At 40.2% G+C, this 18160-nt stretch overlaps 1 protein-coding gene across 2 annotated transcripts; it reads right to left on the reverse strand.

Annotated features, from left to right (window-relative positions):
- Nucleotides 1-205: 205 nt before the first annotated feature.
- LOC136433689 (neutral alpha-glucosidase AB-like) lies at nucleotides 206-18135 on the reverse strand. 2 transcript variants are annotated; one of them, XM_066426126.1, is made up of 27 exons: nucleotides 18044-18135; nucleotides 17093-17206; nucleotides 15053-15289; nucleotides 14584-14754; nucleotides 14395-14452; nucleotides 13961-14057; nucleotides 13345-13441; nucleotides 12912-13013; nucleotides 12465-12543; nucleotides 10384-10557; nucleotides 10041-10102; nucleotides 9738-9815; nucleotides 9514-9589; nucleotides 9160-9286; nucleotides 8880-8959; nucleotides 7978-8121; nucleotides 7548-7644; nucleotides 7025-7126; nucleotides 6609-6667; nucleotides 6084-6268; nucleotides 5651-5715; nucleotides 5097-5173; nucleotides 4635-4709; nucleotides 4355-4468; nucleotides 3879-3991; nucleotides 3625-3737; nucleotides 206-3108 (listed from the first exon to the last, which is right to left on the reverse strand). In XM_066426126.1, the coding sequence occupies exons 1-27, from the start codon at nucleotides 18070-18072 to the stop codon at nucleotides 2999-3001; spliced, it is 2835 nt and encodes a 944-aa protein (XP_066282223.1). In that variant the 5' UTR covers nucleotides 18073-18135; the 3' UTR covers nucleotides 206-2998. The 2 variants fall into 2 exon arrangements, with proteins under 2 accessions (XP_066282223.1, XP_066282222.1); XM_066426125.1 differs by lacking the exon at nucleotides 18044-18135 and adding an exon at nucleotides 17916-17971.
- Between the last annotated feature and the right edge of the window lie 25 nt (nucleotides 18136-18160).

Here is an 18160-nt window from a genome sequence, read left to right on the forward strand (position 1 = left end):
AAACATACCAGTTACTGGTTCTATCAACTGCTGATATGATGTATAACTAGCACCACTCTAGTGGGACAGAAATCTGTCACTTTTATTCCACTAAATCACAATGTACCACCTACTAAATGTTTCCTATTGTCCTATAGAAAAGATGCATTTCTTAATGATCTTTCTAGCCGCTACAATGCAATAAAGACTCAGTGCGACAAAGGAATTCCAACTATCGACAACAGAGATAAATGTATTTGCCTTTTATATGCAAGAGAGGAGTGACACACCATTGCTGATAACAAAGGTCAAAGTAGAGAAGGACAAAATGATATGAACACAGAAAGACTGCCAGTTCAACCTTTTTTGCTTGCACAAAAAAGCAATGTACTAATATTGGGTACATCTGTAAGCACAGTACTTCACTGTATTGACAGCGTTGTGTATAAGACAAAATGCAATGTATGTTGTACAAGAGGCAAAGTAGGAAAGCTTTACTATCACCCTATCCTGTGAAATAAGTGGTACATCATTAATAACAAGCTGATTGGAAAAAGGTTGACAATTATCTATCCAAGTCTAGCTTTAATCGTTTCAGAGATACTGCATGCTTTGCGCATTGAGAATTGCTGCATGGAAGCCACAAATGAATAGAGAAATGCTACATTCTGGTTGATATACCATGACAAATGATACATACATTATACTGTTTTGTTATCTATTCAGAGTTTTGTGCTTTCATATCTAAGTGAAAAAAAACTTAACTTTGAGGAAAGAGGACCTGTCCTAACACTATACATCATTCCCTCCTTATATAACGTTGGGTAACATAAATTCGGGATTTTTCCGATAATGGTTGACTGAAATCAATCTAGCAGAACAATAAACCATCCTTTTTTTCTATTATTCTGTCAGTATCATGTACTATCTTTGCACTAATCATATATATGGTAGATTTTGTCTCTAGTCGTGCTGACACCATAATATTTCAACTTGAAACTACCCTCCGCCGCACGCACAATGGTGGTGCTGTCGGACAGGGGGGCACATTAATTCGGGAGAGAAGATTCGTCTTGAATAACTTACCGCTAATTACATTTTATACAGCAGCTATTCGTTCCATCCTTGGCTTGAGGAGAGTGATATGGATATAGACGTGTCCAAGTAAAAAAATACACGAAAAAACGGCCGTACCGCACACATCAGGCCAGTTCCGGGAACAACCCGTGTGTTGAGTCAGTAGCTATAGAACGTCAAAGTCGACATCCACCGTCATGGCAACGTGTACATTATTCATGGCAAGTTAGCCGGATGCCGTAGCATTGATAATACTACTATGTCCATGTATTCCTTGTTGTGTTAGGAGCAAACTTTGAGGAAAATATCGTCCTCAGTCCACAATCACACGCAACATTTAGACAAAAAGGTGTTCCTAACAAACATTTGTCGTCTGCTTGACAACAGGATTCTGGGTAATGATATGGCGGCGGGAAAATACACGTGCCGTAGGTTGTAGCAACAAAGAGGGGTTTTGATAATTGATCACACTTAGAGTCCAATTGCAGGTCAGCAATTTTAAGAAAATAAGTTGTCTTGTAAATGATTGTGTTTAGCAGGAAGCGGATGTGACATTTGTCTTATAAACCAGCCGACAACGATGTAGTGTGAGTCTCCCACGAAGCCCTCAGACTGTTCCAATAAGGGACGGAGAGTTTTTGTCCTCGTCGCCTTCTAATGCATGCTTATCGAAGTTTTCAGACAGTGTTCTGAATACGTTAGTCTGTCAAGTTTGCATTTCTAGCGGTATTACTGATGTTGCATCTAGCACATATCCCTAAATACTCCGTTTTCGAAAAATCCCGAATTTAAGTACCCCACGAATTTATGTTACCCAACGTTATATCCCTCCCTATCTGTGAATGCAGAGTAAGGCAGATCCTGATGAATGAAGACTGAGAGACACAAACGTAAGTGCTATCTTTTTTCCTACCTATTTTCAAAACCACTCACCGGTAATAACAATATACGACTTTGTACACCAATTGATAAGCTAACATTATATCTTCATGACATAATTCATTGATTATACTAATAAATTGATTTGTCAAGAATGTGCAAAATTAATACATCTATTGCAGTTATTTTCCAAAGACAATTTGTAATCTTTTCATTATATGAACGCTTTTCAAATTGTGCATATAATCAGCTAGTTACAATGTCATTGTGTGCCAAGAAGTTTTAACTAATTTTTTTGCTAAGTTTACTAAGATATGTTCATGCTGACTTTCTCTAAAATGCCTGAGACATCAACGAAAAAGTCTTTGATAGCAATTCCTTACAAAGTACACAAAAAACACTGTCTCATAGCTGGTGTGATGGTCCTTCATCATACATGTATGGCAAAAATTTAACTAACTGAAAAATGAGGTTTGCAATCCAATAAAAAGACTTTGTTCAGCTGAATCATCATCATCAGTTGACGTGCTTACGCTTATCACTTCAGCTGAATACTGACATTTGAATGCAGATAACTTGGCACAGACTTGCTCTGGAATGAATAATCCTTAAAACCCAACATCATTGGACAGTAACAACGTATACAACACCTCTGTCAATACATTCAAGTTTGCTATGTATACTCATGGTAGGAGTAGCCTTGAATATGGAAACTTACAGGACAAGGCCTGATATTTTGCTGTTTCAGACTTTTCATGATAGAATCAACATTTGGGTATAATTAAGTTACGCTACAAATCTCTTCCAGGCAGCAGGTGTATATAGTAATCTAACCATTGACCGAACTAGGACCGACAAGCAAGTTTAAATGCTACATCACATGTCAAGTTGAGAAGTCCGTTGTTCCAATACACAAGGTATCTTTCATTCCAAATTACCACTAGCCTGACAAGAACTGGGCTCTCTCTATGGACTTGCCATCATCTATTGCCACATACATAAGGTCAAAGCACCCTCCCCCCCCTGCAGTGTCTCACCCATGTACATGTAGCAGCATGGCAGGTTATTGCAGGGTAATGCTCCAGTTCTGGGCCACGTTGACGGCTGGTTTCCTGATGACCAGAGTCTGCGTGTCTGGAGTGTAGCGGAACTCCAGGTTCTTCTTGTCTATCACTGCACAGAGGAAACCAGATGTATGTTACATGTTGTGTTATGTATCCTAGCCTGGGTGTCCTATTCAGTTTACTGGGGCTCCCGTACTTGCAGCAAACTCCACTGTCCCAGGCTGTAACTGCCCCTCCCCACAGGTGGATGTTGGGCGGGCCACTATAAAGTGTGATTTCATCAGGTTACCAAACTTGCTACCCCCCAAATTATTTTGTGAGGGAGCAAGTATGGGAGCCCTGGTAAACTAAGTGGGATCACATCTAGGCTAATGTATCCAGTTTGGTCTGTGTAAAATATGTATGAATCAATCACTTTGGGATAGTTCAACAACCAATATTTCAGGATATCCAAAGGATTACACTTTTATCATAGGAAAAAATTTTAAAATAATGATCCTCAGTGAAATACATGTTGGTCATCTTGACCGCAGTTGTAAGCCTTGTTATAGTAAAGGTTTTCTAGCTTCCTCTTACAGATATTAGCACAGCCATTAACTAAAGATAGAAAATTTAGCCCACTTACTGATGTCTCTGATCCCATCTATAGTGATTGTAGTTGGAGCCTTTGGCAGGCCTATAATAACGATCCTTTCTACCCAGGACTTGGTCTCAAACTCGCCATTCATGTCCAAAGTCCTGCATTGGAAGAGGTCACATCATAAATATGCTACAAACTATTTGTGGAAAAATACAAATGAGAAAGCAAGAAAGCACCAGAAAATATATAGCAATTGTCTTGATTTCCCATATGGCTTGAATTTTCAATGGATGTCTCACCTTGATATAAGTTTGTTGTTTTCAAAAAGATAGTTCTTGTGCAGGAACCTGTTGTTGTCCCGGTACTTGAAGCTGTGGCCGTCATCCACAAATATTTCACCAGTTGCTCTTCCCTGTAGAGGAAGACACCAGGCAGAACATCATAAAAGGTTAATAAAAGTACATGTAAATGTCCCCTTTTTGTGCCTAGAGGCAAATAGTGCAGCAGGTTTCGTTGCTTTTCTTTACCAAGATTTGAGGATTTATGATCATGACTTTGGATTGCTAACCCGGGCCCAACCACATAACATACAAAAGCTTTAATTTGAAAAAGCTCAAATCTGCAAATGCTTTTGTTTGGGCCGAGCCACTCCTATCTACAAGAGTGATCACGAGGATCAACAAACAAGACACAAATGCCAGCATAGTAAATTGCATAGACTGGCATTTCCAGACATTTTGACCCAGAACAGACAGAAATACAAGTGACAGGTTACCTGCTTGTCCAGCGCTATAGTGAAGGTGTAAGGATCTCGGTTGGTGAGAGACGAAGCCCGTCGGATGCGTTCCTTCCTGGGGACAATAGTTCCTCCTCTCTGGAACACTGGGATCTGCAAAAGACATAAGTAGCACAGAAAAGTACATTAACCTTAATGTAACTTACGCTTTGCATGACTACCGGTATGCAGTATCGGCATGACAAGGAAGCTTGTAATATTCAGTCAAGGGATATCAATGATTTCAAAGGTGAGGCCAACGAAAAGGCAAGATTCTTACCTTTGTGAGGGTGACAGGAACATACTCAGTTGCCCCACCATTGTACTTCTTATGGGTGTCAACATCATACCACACCTAAAACAGTGTATGAATGTGAAAGTCAGCTCCTGCTCAATACCACAAGTAAACACATTTCGTGCACAATGACAGTCTTTCATTCATCCCTTCTCAGATAGCTTTCTTATATGTTATATGTATAGCGGAAAAAAATCCATTCCTCAAGTTAACTGCATAGTTTGACTAACATACATCAGTTATGGAAAAAGTGACATCTACAAACATAATACCATCAGGTCACATATATCCACCACCCTGAAAAACATTCAAACATCCCCTAGTATAATGCACTTAACTGTGTATACTTGGGGCTTAATGCAATAGAGATCCATTAAACAAATTCTAAAGTTTTTTAAAGTGGTGGATATATCTATAACCTGGCTTATATATGCTAATGTAGATTACCTCCCCCTCCCCTGGAAGATGGACCTGCACTCCAGTGGCCCCAGCATCAGTCACAGGGTGAGCCAGCAGAGCATTACCTACATCAGGACAGACAACAGTTGAAAACGTGAAAACAGTCCAAAAGCAACAGGCCTATTTTACAGTCTATAAACATTGATAAACCTGTAAATGAATGATCGGATGCTTTTGTGTTTACATGTATTACATCTGGCTAAAAAATACTCTTGGTAGTCATTCATTGCCAAAGATGACTGTCTGTGTTCTCATCATGAAGGTATCTCATCTCATAAGGCTCTGGAGTCCAATCACATAGTCACTCACACTTTGTGCAGCGGGGCTAGAAAACTACACTCTGTACATCTACACAAAAATACCATATGGAAGAAAACCACTTCTCCCCACCTGATGGAACTTCTTACCAATCTAAATCAGAGCCTTTCAGTAATAGATGCAGTTTGACATGCAACATGAAAGTACATTCAATGTTGCTCCTTGCAGATGTTTACTCCATGTATGTTATAGTACAGTATAGAGAGTTGGTATGGTAACATTACCTATCATGTACTCATCCTCTGTTGCAAAAGTGCTGGTGTCCTGAGGAAACTCCACCCACAGGGGTCTGGAGTTTAGGAAAAAGTTCTTTGTGAGCAAATAGCTAAGGCATAGTTGACAATAGATGACTGTGATAAAGAAAAACCAAAAATTTCTAAATCGTTAATAAAACAGAAACATGGATAGTATGTATTACAAGTTGTATTGGAGGTCAAACTTTGTAAAAAGTATATTAGATGATGATGATGATAATCTCTGAAAGGGCCAGTTTAACCTACCAAGACTGTCTGATAGGACTAAGATGGTGCAAAAACGACAGACATAAATATTGTCTTGCATCAAGATAGGGACAAATTATCCTGCAGTGTTTAACCTCAGCACTAGAAAGGCTGCCATTGCACAGGTAATTTCTGAGCAATAAAAAACATTATTAACCTCATGACCGGCATGCCTTGGGTTGCTGCCTGGTAAAACAGGGTGTACCAGTACGGCAGCAGTGCGTAGCGAGCACGGATGGCCTCCCGTATCCCATTCATGGTCTCCTTGTCGAACAGCCAGGGCTCGCGGCGACGGGTGTCCAGATGGGCGTGGGCACGGAAGAACGGCTGGTATGCAGCAGCCTGGCAACACACATCAACATGGACCAACTGTTAGCATGACTTAAGTTGTACTTTTCAGACCACAGAAATTCAAACTGTGTCTGCTTTGCCATTTTTAGTAACAAAGCGGTCGAACATCAGGACGAAGCATGACACTTTTTTAGTATTAGAATGTGTACTAAAATACAGGACTGCAAGACACAAACCATAATCAAGGCAAATCTTTAAGATCTGAACAAGGAGCCTCGACTCAAGAATCATTGTCAGAAGGACAGGTTAATTTTCAACTGATGAAATGTTGTACTTATACTATACTATACTGGTAATGGTATTTCATGAAATATGAATAACATGTTCCTACCTGATACCATCTCAGCAACAGCTCCGAGTCTGGATTCTTGAAGAACCCTCCCACATCAGCTGTAGACAGAGAGAGATTACTATTATCTTTTATAAAATACAGACCAAGAAAACCACTTTTAGGACAGACAGGTAGCTACTATAGACAGGATTCTTAATGCCAATGGAAAAAAATTATCAAAGGGAGAACCAAATAGTGGTCTCATTGGCCAGGTGGTACTTACATAGAGGCGGTCACTTGTACAGGTTCGACTGTAAAATTCTGTTTAAAAATGTTAGGGTGATCCACTCACTCATTATATCACAATATCACTTACTTACTACATCACACTATACTGCAATGCTATAGAGTGACACAACAAGTCGCTTAAACACTTTGTGCACATGGACATGCAGAACTGTACATCATGTACTGACCTCCCACAAACGACTGTCCTGCGACGCTGAGAGACAGCAGCATGGGGATGCTGATCTGCAGGTGGCCCCACTCAGCCGTATTATCACCTGTCCACACAGCACCTGGGAAAACATTGAGGTACAAATGTCATATTCATTACCATCTACTGGTTCTGTATCTACAACCGTGGAAACGTCCTGAGGTTGGAATCAGTCTTCAATTTGTTCCACTGCGTCTTGCACCTAGCAAACTCCCTTAGCTCTCGAGTTTCATTTGCTGTGCTTGAGGCCTGTCTTTATCATGTTTACGGGCTTGGAGTCTGTTAGAGCCCAATACTCCTTTTGTGCACATGTGTTCCGTGCCATTCTGAGAACATTTCCAAACATTGACCACCGGAGTTGAGCAGCTTTGCACATTAATCTGATTATCCCAGCCTGCTCTTTACAAACTGCATCCATGTCTTTCTTCTTAATAATATTGAAATTCATTATGTAATGGCAAACTATACATTGCAGATTACAAATTAGATATAGATAATCTTACCATAACGCTGGTACCCAGAAAAGAAGGCTCTTGACAGGACAAAAGGCCTCTCCTTGTTATTTGACCTTTGCATCAAGCCAAGGTAGGTTGACTTGGGCTGGGAAAAAGCATCAAGATTAGAGTATTATCTTTGCAATTTTGAATCATACTGCTCTATTAGGTATGCACGGCAATACAAGCAAGAACAAATCAACAAATCTCTGATGGTTGATACTAACAGAAGACAAAACTCACTGTAAATCTTAATATAATATACACTAGCTTTATTTTGCAGTGACCTGTCCACTATGAAATCATGATGCCGAATACAATGTATATCCATTATCTAAAACACTGTGAAAGCCTCCTTTCTCCTCCTATTGCAAAATTCAGTCCCTGTAAAAGATAACGAACTTACAGTACTTCAACATTACGCAAGAACGAGTCTTACCAGGTACATGCCGAAGATGTTGTGGACATCCCTGTGTTCCCAGCCGCCATAGTGCACGGCGTCCTTGTGCATGGTGACCTCGGGACCATTGAACACCGACGGCTCGTTCATATCGTTCCAGATGAACAAGTTCTTGGTAGAACCCTGATGTAGTGAATATAAAGATGTTGAATAGATAAACAAATGATGAATAAATAAATCCATAAAACTTCTATCCATCATCATCGGTCGGTCGCGCAGCGGCCGATCACACGCCTTCTCCACGTCTGCCGGTCAGTAGCCATTTCAGTGATGGCCTCTGGGCTCAGGTCACCTTCAGCATCCCCAAGCAGGTTCTGGATGTAGGTCAAGTAGTTCGTTTTCTGACGTCCTGGTCGCCTTCTGCCATGTGTCGGGACGTAGAGGGCGTATGTCCTGAGTGGCTCCTCTGTGGGCAGCCTGAGGGCGTGCCCAATAAAGCCCAGTTGTCGCTGTCTGACTCTGTTGATGAGTATACCTATGTCAGTATATCTATGTCTATCCATAGATATACTGTATCTACCCTTTTACGTAAAATTCTGGTTTGTCAACATTTTCAATAGTACTATCTAACCTCAACATAGGACAGGAACAATTTGAGTGTCTTCCCTGTTTTTTGCTGGAAATACTAGTTTAACTAGGAAAACGAAGGTACTTTCCCCAACAGACCTGCTGTGATGTAATAGAAAGATGTCGAATCCTCATAAACTACTAGCCACAGAAATTTGGTTTTGGCATGAATACTATTAAATCAAAAATAGCACAGACAAAGATAACGTTTTTCTCTGGGAATGGCAATTTAACTTCCCCGTAGAAACCTGCCATATATAGTAAAAAGATAAATGTGAACCCTGTATGTATGGCCACTTTCAGAGTTTCCTCACCTCAAATGTGCCCAGTTCAAACCTGCTGGCCCACCAGCTCCGGACAGTAGGGTTGATAAAGTCAAGGTAGCTGGAGGAGCCTGGAAATCAAACAAAGGGAGTCAAAAAGCTGTCTACTAAACATTATGAACTTCAGATTCAAGGCACTTATTACATGAAATCATAAAATTAAAGCTTTTTGCACAAGGCATCTGTGGTGCTCACGCAGGAAAGATAAATGCACTTTTGATATTGTATGTTTATTAGACTTAGTAGTTCAGAGTTCAATGGGCACAAATACCTGGCCAACACCAGCCCTCAAAGTCCCCTCCATCTTTGCTCTTGACGTAGTACCCATGGTCCTTTGCATCCTTGTGGATGTGGTAGTTGTCATCTCTCTTGATGTGTGGGTCCACGATCACGACCATCTGGTATGCGCAGGGGAAAAGAAACTTGTAATAAAATCAACCAAAGGGGGCTACATGTATCATAAAATCAGTTGTCTATTTAAGGATAAAAGGAGAATGATGAGAGATGCAGCCAATACATCATGGACACTGTAAAGCACCTTCAGCATTCTCATTGTTTAGAATGACAAGGACCACTACCGTTTTATCTCAAAGAGCAGAGATTGCAAAGGGTAATGTTGACTCACCTTCCTGCCCTTTGCTGCGACCTTGTCCTGCATGTCGACAGGGTGGGGGAACTTGTGCTTGTCCCAGGTCATGTACCTGAGGGGTAAGGAGAATGTACTATATGGTAAGTTTCTTGGGTGTTTACACAAAATACTTGAGAAATAGCAATGAGTATCATAAGCTGCAACTGCCATATGCCAATAGTTTTTTGTTGAAGTCAGCTGAAGGTTTAATTGTAACTCACCTTTTGCCATCAGTGTGCTCAATGTCTAGCCAGAGGACATCATATGGAATGTCATTGTCATCAAACCCTGCATCAACACTGTAAGGGAACAATGATAGAGATGTTGACAGTTTATCATGTACAATGTCATAAATAACCTATTTAAAACATAATGTTGAAATAAATATCATGAGAACATTCATGCACACACACAACTGTAAACTTTCACTCATGATTTTGTACCAAACTAATAATGTGCCATACTATCAAATCTGTAAATATTTCCGATACTCTTGAGACTAAACAATAAAAATGACAACTTACTTCTTGACGTCTTCTTCATCATTGTAGTTCCACCTACTCTGATGGTATGCAATGGCAAACAGCTGCAAAAGGACGGACAATGCTATAACAGTTGCATAGGAGATATAGTGTATTTGATTTCATTGAGCAACAAACAAACTACCAATACACAGCTTCTAAAGTAAAATATACAGTCTGGAAGCTTTAAACAATACTTTGAATACCGTTTCGATATAACAACCCCACAATGCATTTAAGTTCTTGTTTTTGGTGAGATACAATACTTCAACATTAACATTATATGCCCAAAATCTGATGCAATTCGAAAAATTGGAGAGAGACGATAGAAACATGAGTAACGTACAGGAGGCATGGCTGGTTTGCCAGTCAGGTCTGTGTACTGTGAGAAGACTTCTGCAGGCCTCGGCCCCAGCATGAAGAACACGTCAATCACTCCGCTCTCTGATATCCAGTGGGTGTCGGTCTGCGGCATCTCACTCCCGCCCTTCACATAGTCCAACATCTTCCCAAACACAGTCTACAGAGAGGGAAAAAGACAAATTGTCGCAAGATTGTGAGACAGAGAGAAAGATAAAGCTGATAGGAGCTTTGAAGATATCTTGCCATTCGTAGCCTTTATGTTAAACAACACCAAAAATCATTTAAGTGACACTGAAGTTTGCTTCAAGATGGACTACCTTAAAAAGCAGTGATAGCGAAAAATAGTTTTGATAGATTAAAACTGTTTTTTCACTATCACAGTTTTTAACAGTAGTGACTCATCTATATCCCTTCTTGTCAAAACTATTTGTGGGATCTACAATATTTCATTTTACTACATCTTTCCAAAATAAAGATCAATTTTTTTTTCTGACAAGTTCAATTGTTTACAAATAAGCCATGCAATAGAAGGACCCAAGTTTCATACAGAGCACACTGCAAACAAAATGTCCAAGCTGATCCAAACAACAGGTGATGCATATCAACAGCGTCACACACCTCCCTCCCATGCATAAAGGATCTACAGCAGGGTATTATCCAGAAAGAGGTGAGATGATACACATTACGTTTTCTATTACTTTAAACTATTTTCCTTTTTCCAAATTTGTAAGAGATGTCAATCAGATATCTTTCATTTTCCCTAAAGATAATTTTGTGTCACTGCTATTTCAATAGAACTAATTTTGATAGCCAAACCAAGTACAGTTTCATATATCTGCCAATCAAAAAGATACCCTTAGGGAATAAGTCAGACTGTGCTACCTGGATATTGGATATGGCAAAAACATATTGAGATGGAATCCAAAATTTGGTACTTCAAGTTCCTAGATGATACCCTGCCTACGAAAAAGATTCTTTACATACATGTAGAAGAGTGTCAAGAAGCAAGAGGGACCAAAATGTGCAGCCTAGTCACTTTTCTCTATCCTCACTGTTACCTTAAAATGGGCAAAACTGACAAAAACAGAAAAAGCAGTTTCCTTAAACAACTTTTTTTGGCAAATGATATAACCATGCAGGGAAATTGTAGCCCTGTATCCATTCTATTCTTGACTAGCTCCCTGTAAAATAGTCAGGCACCGGTTGATAGAGGAATGACTGACATTCAAATATTTGCATCAAATACAAGCGAGAACTCTCACTGGCTCTGAATATTTCTTACAAGTAGCATAACTGGGATCAAGCTTCCAAATGCCTGTTTGAGCCCCATTACCATGCTATTACAGAGAACCGTGCTACTCAGAGCCAATCAGAGCTCTCGCATATATTCTAAGGCATATCTATTAATAAATGCCAATCGTTTATCTATTAACAGGTACGAAACTATTCTACAGAGAAGCCATCATAGGAACTAGAATAGGATGGATACCAGGCTAGGGAAACGGTAAAAAAAATAATGACTTGCAAGTGCCATTCTGTATCACATGCATGCCACCCGATTTGTTGCTATGCCTGCTTGGTGGGAGGGTAATAAAATGGAACATGAAAATATATCCCACCGGACGAACCTTAGCGGAGATCCACTATGTGCCCAGTATACGTAGAGAACCAACACAAACACCAAAGTAAAAGAAACAGATAAGTTAGAATCATTTACTGTACATCATTTCAACAAGGACTAAACATAGCAAGCATTTCCATCTACTGATAAGATTCCAATTGAAATCTGTCTTGATCCTCATCTTATCAGGTTGTGAAAGAGGGTATTTTCCAAAACTACAAACAGAACAGAGAGTAGCCTATTTTTGGAAGGAAAAACATTGACACTGACAGCAACAAATTCATAGTGAAGGTAAAGAAAATGGTTAGACAGTTTGTTGATGTCTTCCTTCTGAAGAGAACCCAAGATACAAAAGAAATACATGTATGTCCACCGTTACAACTTACAACCACAAAGTACAACATCGCTGTCTTCTGTCAAACTTGACCAAAAATGTTCCCTACCTTCCCAGCTGTGTTTGAACTAATGTCGATCCAGGTCTCAGCAGCATTCATCCAGAACAGCCCTACAGTTCTTTGAGCACTGCAATATGGTAACAGAAAGTATGCTGTACAAATGTACTAAAGACTAAATGGACATGGTTTGCTCTAAGCATAGGTCACATCACAAATCATGCAGTTGTTACATAGTATTGTCACAACAATTAAATGCGATGTTTACCACTGACATGTAAAACATTTTGTTATATGCTTTAGGTAACTGCTGCTATTGTCTTTGTTTGAGAGTAAGTAGCCAACCATACATGTATCATCTGTAACACACAGGAACTCATCTATAACCAAATGAGAAGAAGACAAAAAAAAACATGTTACAGATCAGGCTTCTTAAGCTTCTATCCTTCATCATCAGTATCAGACTAATTTCTCTTAGTTCAATAGATCATGTCTTACTTGTGTGCGATCATGACTGGTATGGAGCCGTACAGAGCCATGGGGTTGTGGAGCTCGTACTCGAACACATCCAGGTTGTACAGACGGTAGGGCTCTCCAGACCTGGGGTTGCAGAGTCACAGTGCTGTTAATGTCATGGATTATGGATCTAATGACAACAATCAGTTTTCGAAAGTCAGGGTTGTGAAGAATGCTGGCAATGGATGCTACTGAAAGGTAGTACTGTGTGGTAATATCATGATAAGACAGAGTACGATAATTAATGCATACATATGCATATGAACATTTTATTTGAAAAAGAAAAACCATAATATAACAGTGGACTATCTTGTACTTTTCTATGCAAAGAGTGCCATGTCATGAAGATGATAATTGCGTCTAGGGAATTACCAATGTTGTATAAGCATCAGAAGAACAGTGTTTTTTTACATACGTGGTGGTCTTGAGAGCGAAGCTGTCAGCGTGTTCCGGGATACCGTACACATGCTCCACACCAGGAAAGGAGAAGTCAAGACCTATAGAACTGGGACCTGTAAGGAAATGATCACACAGTGACATTGTACCAGCTGCAACTGATGGTAATCAAGAGTAACAGTGCCTATACTGAACAGTCTGTCGATGCTGCATAGGTTCTACTGTGTGAAAGACTTCTGTTCCTTCCAACATCATCTCCCTATGGCAAAAGATTTTTTGATGATCATTATTTTGGTAATTTGTTTCTTGGTTCAGACCCTTGTAGTGCCTAGTGGCACATAGGGTAGCAAGTTTTCTGGCTGCTCTAGTAGAAGGGTATATTTTTACAGGGAGGGGTGACTAGCACTTGCCCTTTTATGAGACACCTCGAAAATAGGACCCCCACTTTAAGTCCCTTCTGAAAGACAGCTGCAGCCCCAACTGACATGCCCCACCCAGGATTACACCAGTGTTTCCCAGTTAGTAACAGGACTGTTACCAACTACATTTGTAATTGGAACCAGGAGCTCAACTGTAGGGCTGCTACCAGTTGAGCTACAAAAATGTACATGGACAAACCCAATGACAAGACTCACCATAAGGTTTGGAGTCGTGGTGAGACTTGAATGTCTCCTCCCACATCCCTGGTTCATCTTCCTCCTCCACAGGCTTCTCTTCCTCACCTTCTCCCTCCTAATACCGTACAATACACAGTTAACATAAACATCATCACCATCATCACTCTTCAAAGTGTTCTTGAGCTCAGGTCTAGTTTGAAGAATGCTTTGAGCAACAACCTGTCTTTTCATAAAACCTGTCAAACATCCTTCACAGTGTTTACTGTAATATCTTAGGTTATGAAAACTGATAACATCAGACATAGCTAAATAAAATATACAAAAAGAATGAAAATTGCAAGCAAGCAACACAACATAGAAAGTGAACATCCTTCACATACAACTGGGAGAGTTTCCAACAACTGTTTACTAACTAAAGAATGTCAATCGCTGACAAAGACCTGCTCACTGACCTGCTTTTCACCTTCTTGGTTTTCTTCATTTTCCTGTCCCTCTGCTGGCTCATCATTGCTATGGAAGCAAGAAAGAAATAAGTTGGAAGCACATACATTCAAATAGACACTTATTATTTGTAAAATGGAATTTTTCTGAGAATTACTATACATGTGTGCAAGTCAAGTCAAGTTGTTGAAAAGACTTACTTTTTGCGTTTCCTGTACTGCTCGAACTTCATCAGCCCACGAGAGTTGACACTGATGGCCAGCTCATCGTCGACCAGGAAGTCAATCCTGAAGGGGTCAGAGGTCACCACGGCCTTGTTTTGCAGGAACCCCAGGGTGACGCTGTTGTCGTCCTGGGCTAGTATACTGGCCCTGTACATGAACAGGAGAACGGTTAATACTGTATCATCTACAGGGAGACATTTTCAGCACCCAGCATCACTTATTAGAGTTTCTCTGAAGAAACTTTCCCCCCAAAAAAACTGCGAAAGCACAAACAAACCAAAACAAAACATCTCTATTAATTAGTATCTTCTTCCATGGACTCCATGACCTGGACTGTCTGCAATATCTGACTAATGACTAGTTCTACCACTTCTGAACTGTGCTTCCTGTTCAAGCTCAAAAGATTAGGAAGATTCTACCCCATTGTACAGAAAGGCAGACATACTCTGCAATGGTTGGTTCCTTGCTGAGGGCATCTGTTGGCCTGAACCTCTCCCTGATGGGGTTGATCTCGTCGATGGTGAGCCTGGCTGTGTTGACGTTGACAGCTGCCAGGTGGAGCTGCAGTTCAACTTTGTTCATGGTGTTCAGCACCTTCATGCTCAGACCCTCGGGCGTCATCTGCACAGTGTCCATCAGGGCGCGGTACGGGGACATGCCTGGCTGAAGATTTCTATGCCGCCTTTAAACAGAAATCGTTGAAAAAAAAAGTTATATTAACAGTGGTAGAAATACTTTTTTTTCAGTGTTCTGCAATATTGCAGAATGTCCAAATTTTTTTCTGCAATTTGAAAATATTTTCTGCAAATACACATGCCTCCATACTACAACCTTCTCAACTTAATAATGCCTACTTACTTACATTATATCTATAGCTTTGCAACATTGCTGTAATTCTTTATTCTCTCACTCTATCTTTGATTATCATTACAAAGTTTTTAAGAGCAATACCATGCATGTATGTGAAAAATATCAAATAGCGAAAATTGCAACAGCAAAAGTATATTTCTTCAATATCAATCAAATCAAATATTCGTTTGATCATTTCAGTAAGTGTATCAAAATTAAGAGTAAGTTTAACAACAAATTCAACAGCCTGCCTGATAAGGAGGACAAGGGTATTTATCCTTGCGAGAAATACGTGTTCTGATGCGTATTATGATTAATAATAAATAAGATCGCACGACCTGTGACACAGCCACGGCCCACAGAAAACATGACAAAAAACGACAAAAAAATGTTAAATTCAAAATAAAACGCCTTTACGCAAACCTTGGCCTCTGTGTAGTTTTTGTATAAATCTGAAACATTACTATCGGTTTCAAACAACGGACTCCGACTTCGGACATTCGGGGAGACACCAGAGACGGCCCGGCGATGTTAGTTTTTCACGTGGGTGCCCCCTCCCCACTGTGTCGGCACAGGAGAAATGTTCCGCCTTTTCCACACGAGGCGGTGCTCAATATCTATCCGAGTAGTTCGCAACTTCATCGCTGCCATCTGGGCTTCAAGGACCACGGGCTAATGAAGTGGCCACCGTTTCGTTCCTTCTGTCATCGCGCCCATGCCCCGAGTTCGAGCTCTGAAGAAATCGCAGCTTGCGACATACTTGTTTACGCTAGAGAAACATCCGGGAATTGTTTTCCCGACTTTTGCCGACCCCGAGATCGTGACCGCGGAGATTAGCGAGCTAGGGTTGAAGGAAATGCACGAATTTGACATTTTCTCACATGATTCGTCCCCGAAGTTTAATCACGGAAAGTGTTGAAACCCCCGAAAATACTGACCTCAAGTAGCACCAGGCGGTCGGAACGCACCGAAACGCTGCCATCTCGCGCTGTGGGCTTCAGTTTATTTTATACAGCGCCGCTGGTTTGCTTACTAGTAAGTCTATATAATGTCCTGAATTGAGAGCCATTGAATCCCGAGTCTGATTTTCTTCTGCAAATTTGCAGATTGTTTAATTTTTCTTCTGCAATCTTGAAAATCTTTATGCAATTTGCAGATTGCAGACGGGTATTTCGAACGCTGTATTAATATTGTAATATTTTGAATTCATTTATTTTCATGAGGACTTAATTTGGTGTTAACTCGTAGGAGAAGAAAGGAAGTTTTCAGGATGTTTTAAGTTCACATTTGAAACAATTTAGTACTAATAAATCGGAAATGTAACTTGGTGGTGGAGAGGTAACTGCAAACTGTGAAAATGAAACCACTTTGAACATTTCAGCTTCAATGTGTCTGTATAGCCTATAATAAATAACACATAAACTGTTTGATACAGTTTGATATGACTTGTTTTCAGTCTGAAAAATATAACACTTGGGAGCTGATGACAGCATCATGCACATCGTAAACATACACTGTTACATGCATCTATTAAATGTGCCAAATCTATCTAAAGATAAACATCCCAAAATTCCTCAGCCACCCTTAGACAATACCTTAAATAATGAAATATCCTTGAACACATTTTGGCACTTACTTGCAGAAACTGCTCTGGTCACATGTCTTGAAGTTGCTTCTGTCCACTGCCTCAGCTCCCAGAACACAAAGTACCACCAGCAGCAGCAGCTTTGGTCTGGGCATGTTTCCCATTCTGAAACAATATCATCATGAATGTTGACCACAGTGATCTTGGTAAAATGAAGTCCTTTACAACCACTTTGCTGAATCATACAACAAAACAGTCTTCTCTCTGGTAGCCTTATTTTGGGTTGATATATAAAAGGACAAGTGATTAGTGAAAAGGATATATAGCATTACGAAACAAATAACAGTAGTGGGTAACACGTTAATGTTATCTTGCATGTAACGTTACCATCATCTTTGATGGCTGGAAGTCAGTAGTAAAATGCCTGTGGTAAAATACCTGAGTCTTTCTCTGATGATTCCTCATGATCAACTGTGCCTTTTGGCAGTTTACATAAGGTGTAGCTAGTACACTCACCATCCCTTTACCCATACCATCTAGTATACCTTACTGTTATCTATAATAGCAAAACATGCTGACCATTCTCTCTAAAATTAGGTTAGGCAAAGGAAAGCAAGCCTTTTGGGACAAAGGAAAAGCCAGTGAAAATTCATGACTACTAGTAATGTCATATTTTCAAAATGACATTAAGGTGTACTTTTTGCAACCTAAAATGTTATACATATGTATAATATTTCAATTACACTGACTGTTTATAACTGTAACGTCAATGGGTTACATTTTTAACAAAAGCCATTAACAGCCACGAAACACATCATCCATAAATTTTTTACCGGCCTCGCAAAATTACAACTGGTACAAAATGTCTTCTTACCGAAAACCCCATGCGCCAGTACTGCAGGAAAAAAGCCCCATCTCTGCCCAGTGTGTAAGGCTATTAAGTTACGACTTATCTTTGTGTGAAGTGTTCAATGAGCGACGTACACGTAAACTAAAACTCACCTGCTCCACGTCCAGCTGGTCGCAGCCATCTTGAAAATCCCCGGATGAGGCTGCAGTACCGGATCTCAGATAGATGGCGCTGCTTGTCAGGATCTGTACGTGTTCAACCACCTGTGA

The sequence above is a fragment of the Branchiostoma lanceolatum genome, chromosome 4 (genome assembly GCF_035083965.1).
Source record: "Branchiostoma lanceolatum isolate klBraLanc5 chromosome 4, klBraLanc5.hap2, whole genome shotgun sequence".
Lineage (NCBI taxonomy): Eukaryota > Metazoa > Chordata > Leptocardii > Amphioxiformes > Branchiostomatidae > Branchiostoma > Branchiostoma lanceolatum.

Excerpts from the sequence above, each read along its gene's own strand:
- LOC136433689 (XM_066426125.1), bottom strand. The coding sequence starts at position 17,956 with ATGGGGCTTTTTTCCTGCAGTACTGGCGCATGGGGTTTTCG. Across the intron at positions 10,558-12,464 it reads GTTCAAACACAGCTGGGAAG|ACTGTGTTTGGGAAGATGTT; the intron begins GTAGGGAACATT and ends CCCTCTCTGTAG. Across the intron at positions 7,127-7,547 it reads TTCTGGGTACCAGCGTTATG|GTGCTGTGTGGACAGGTGAT; the intron begins GTAAGATTATCT and ends ATGTTTTCCCAG.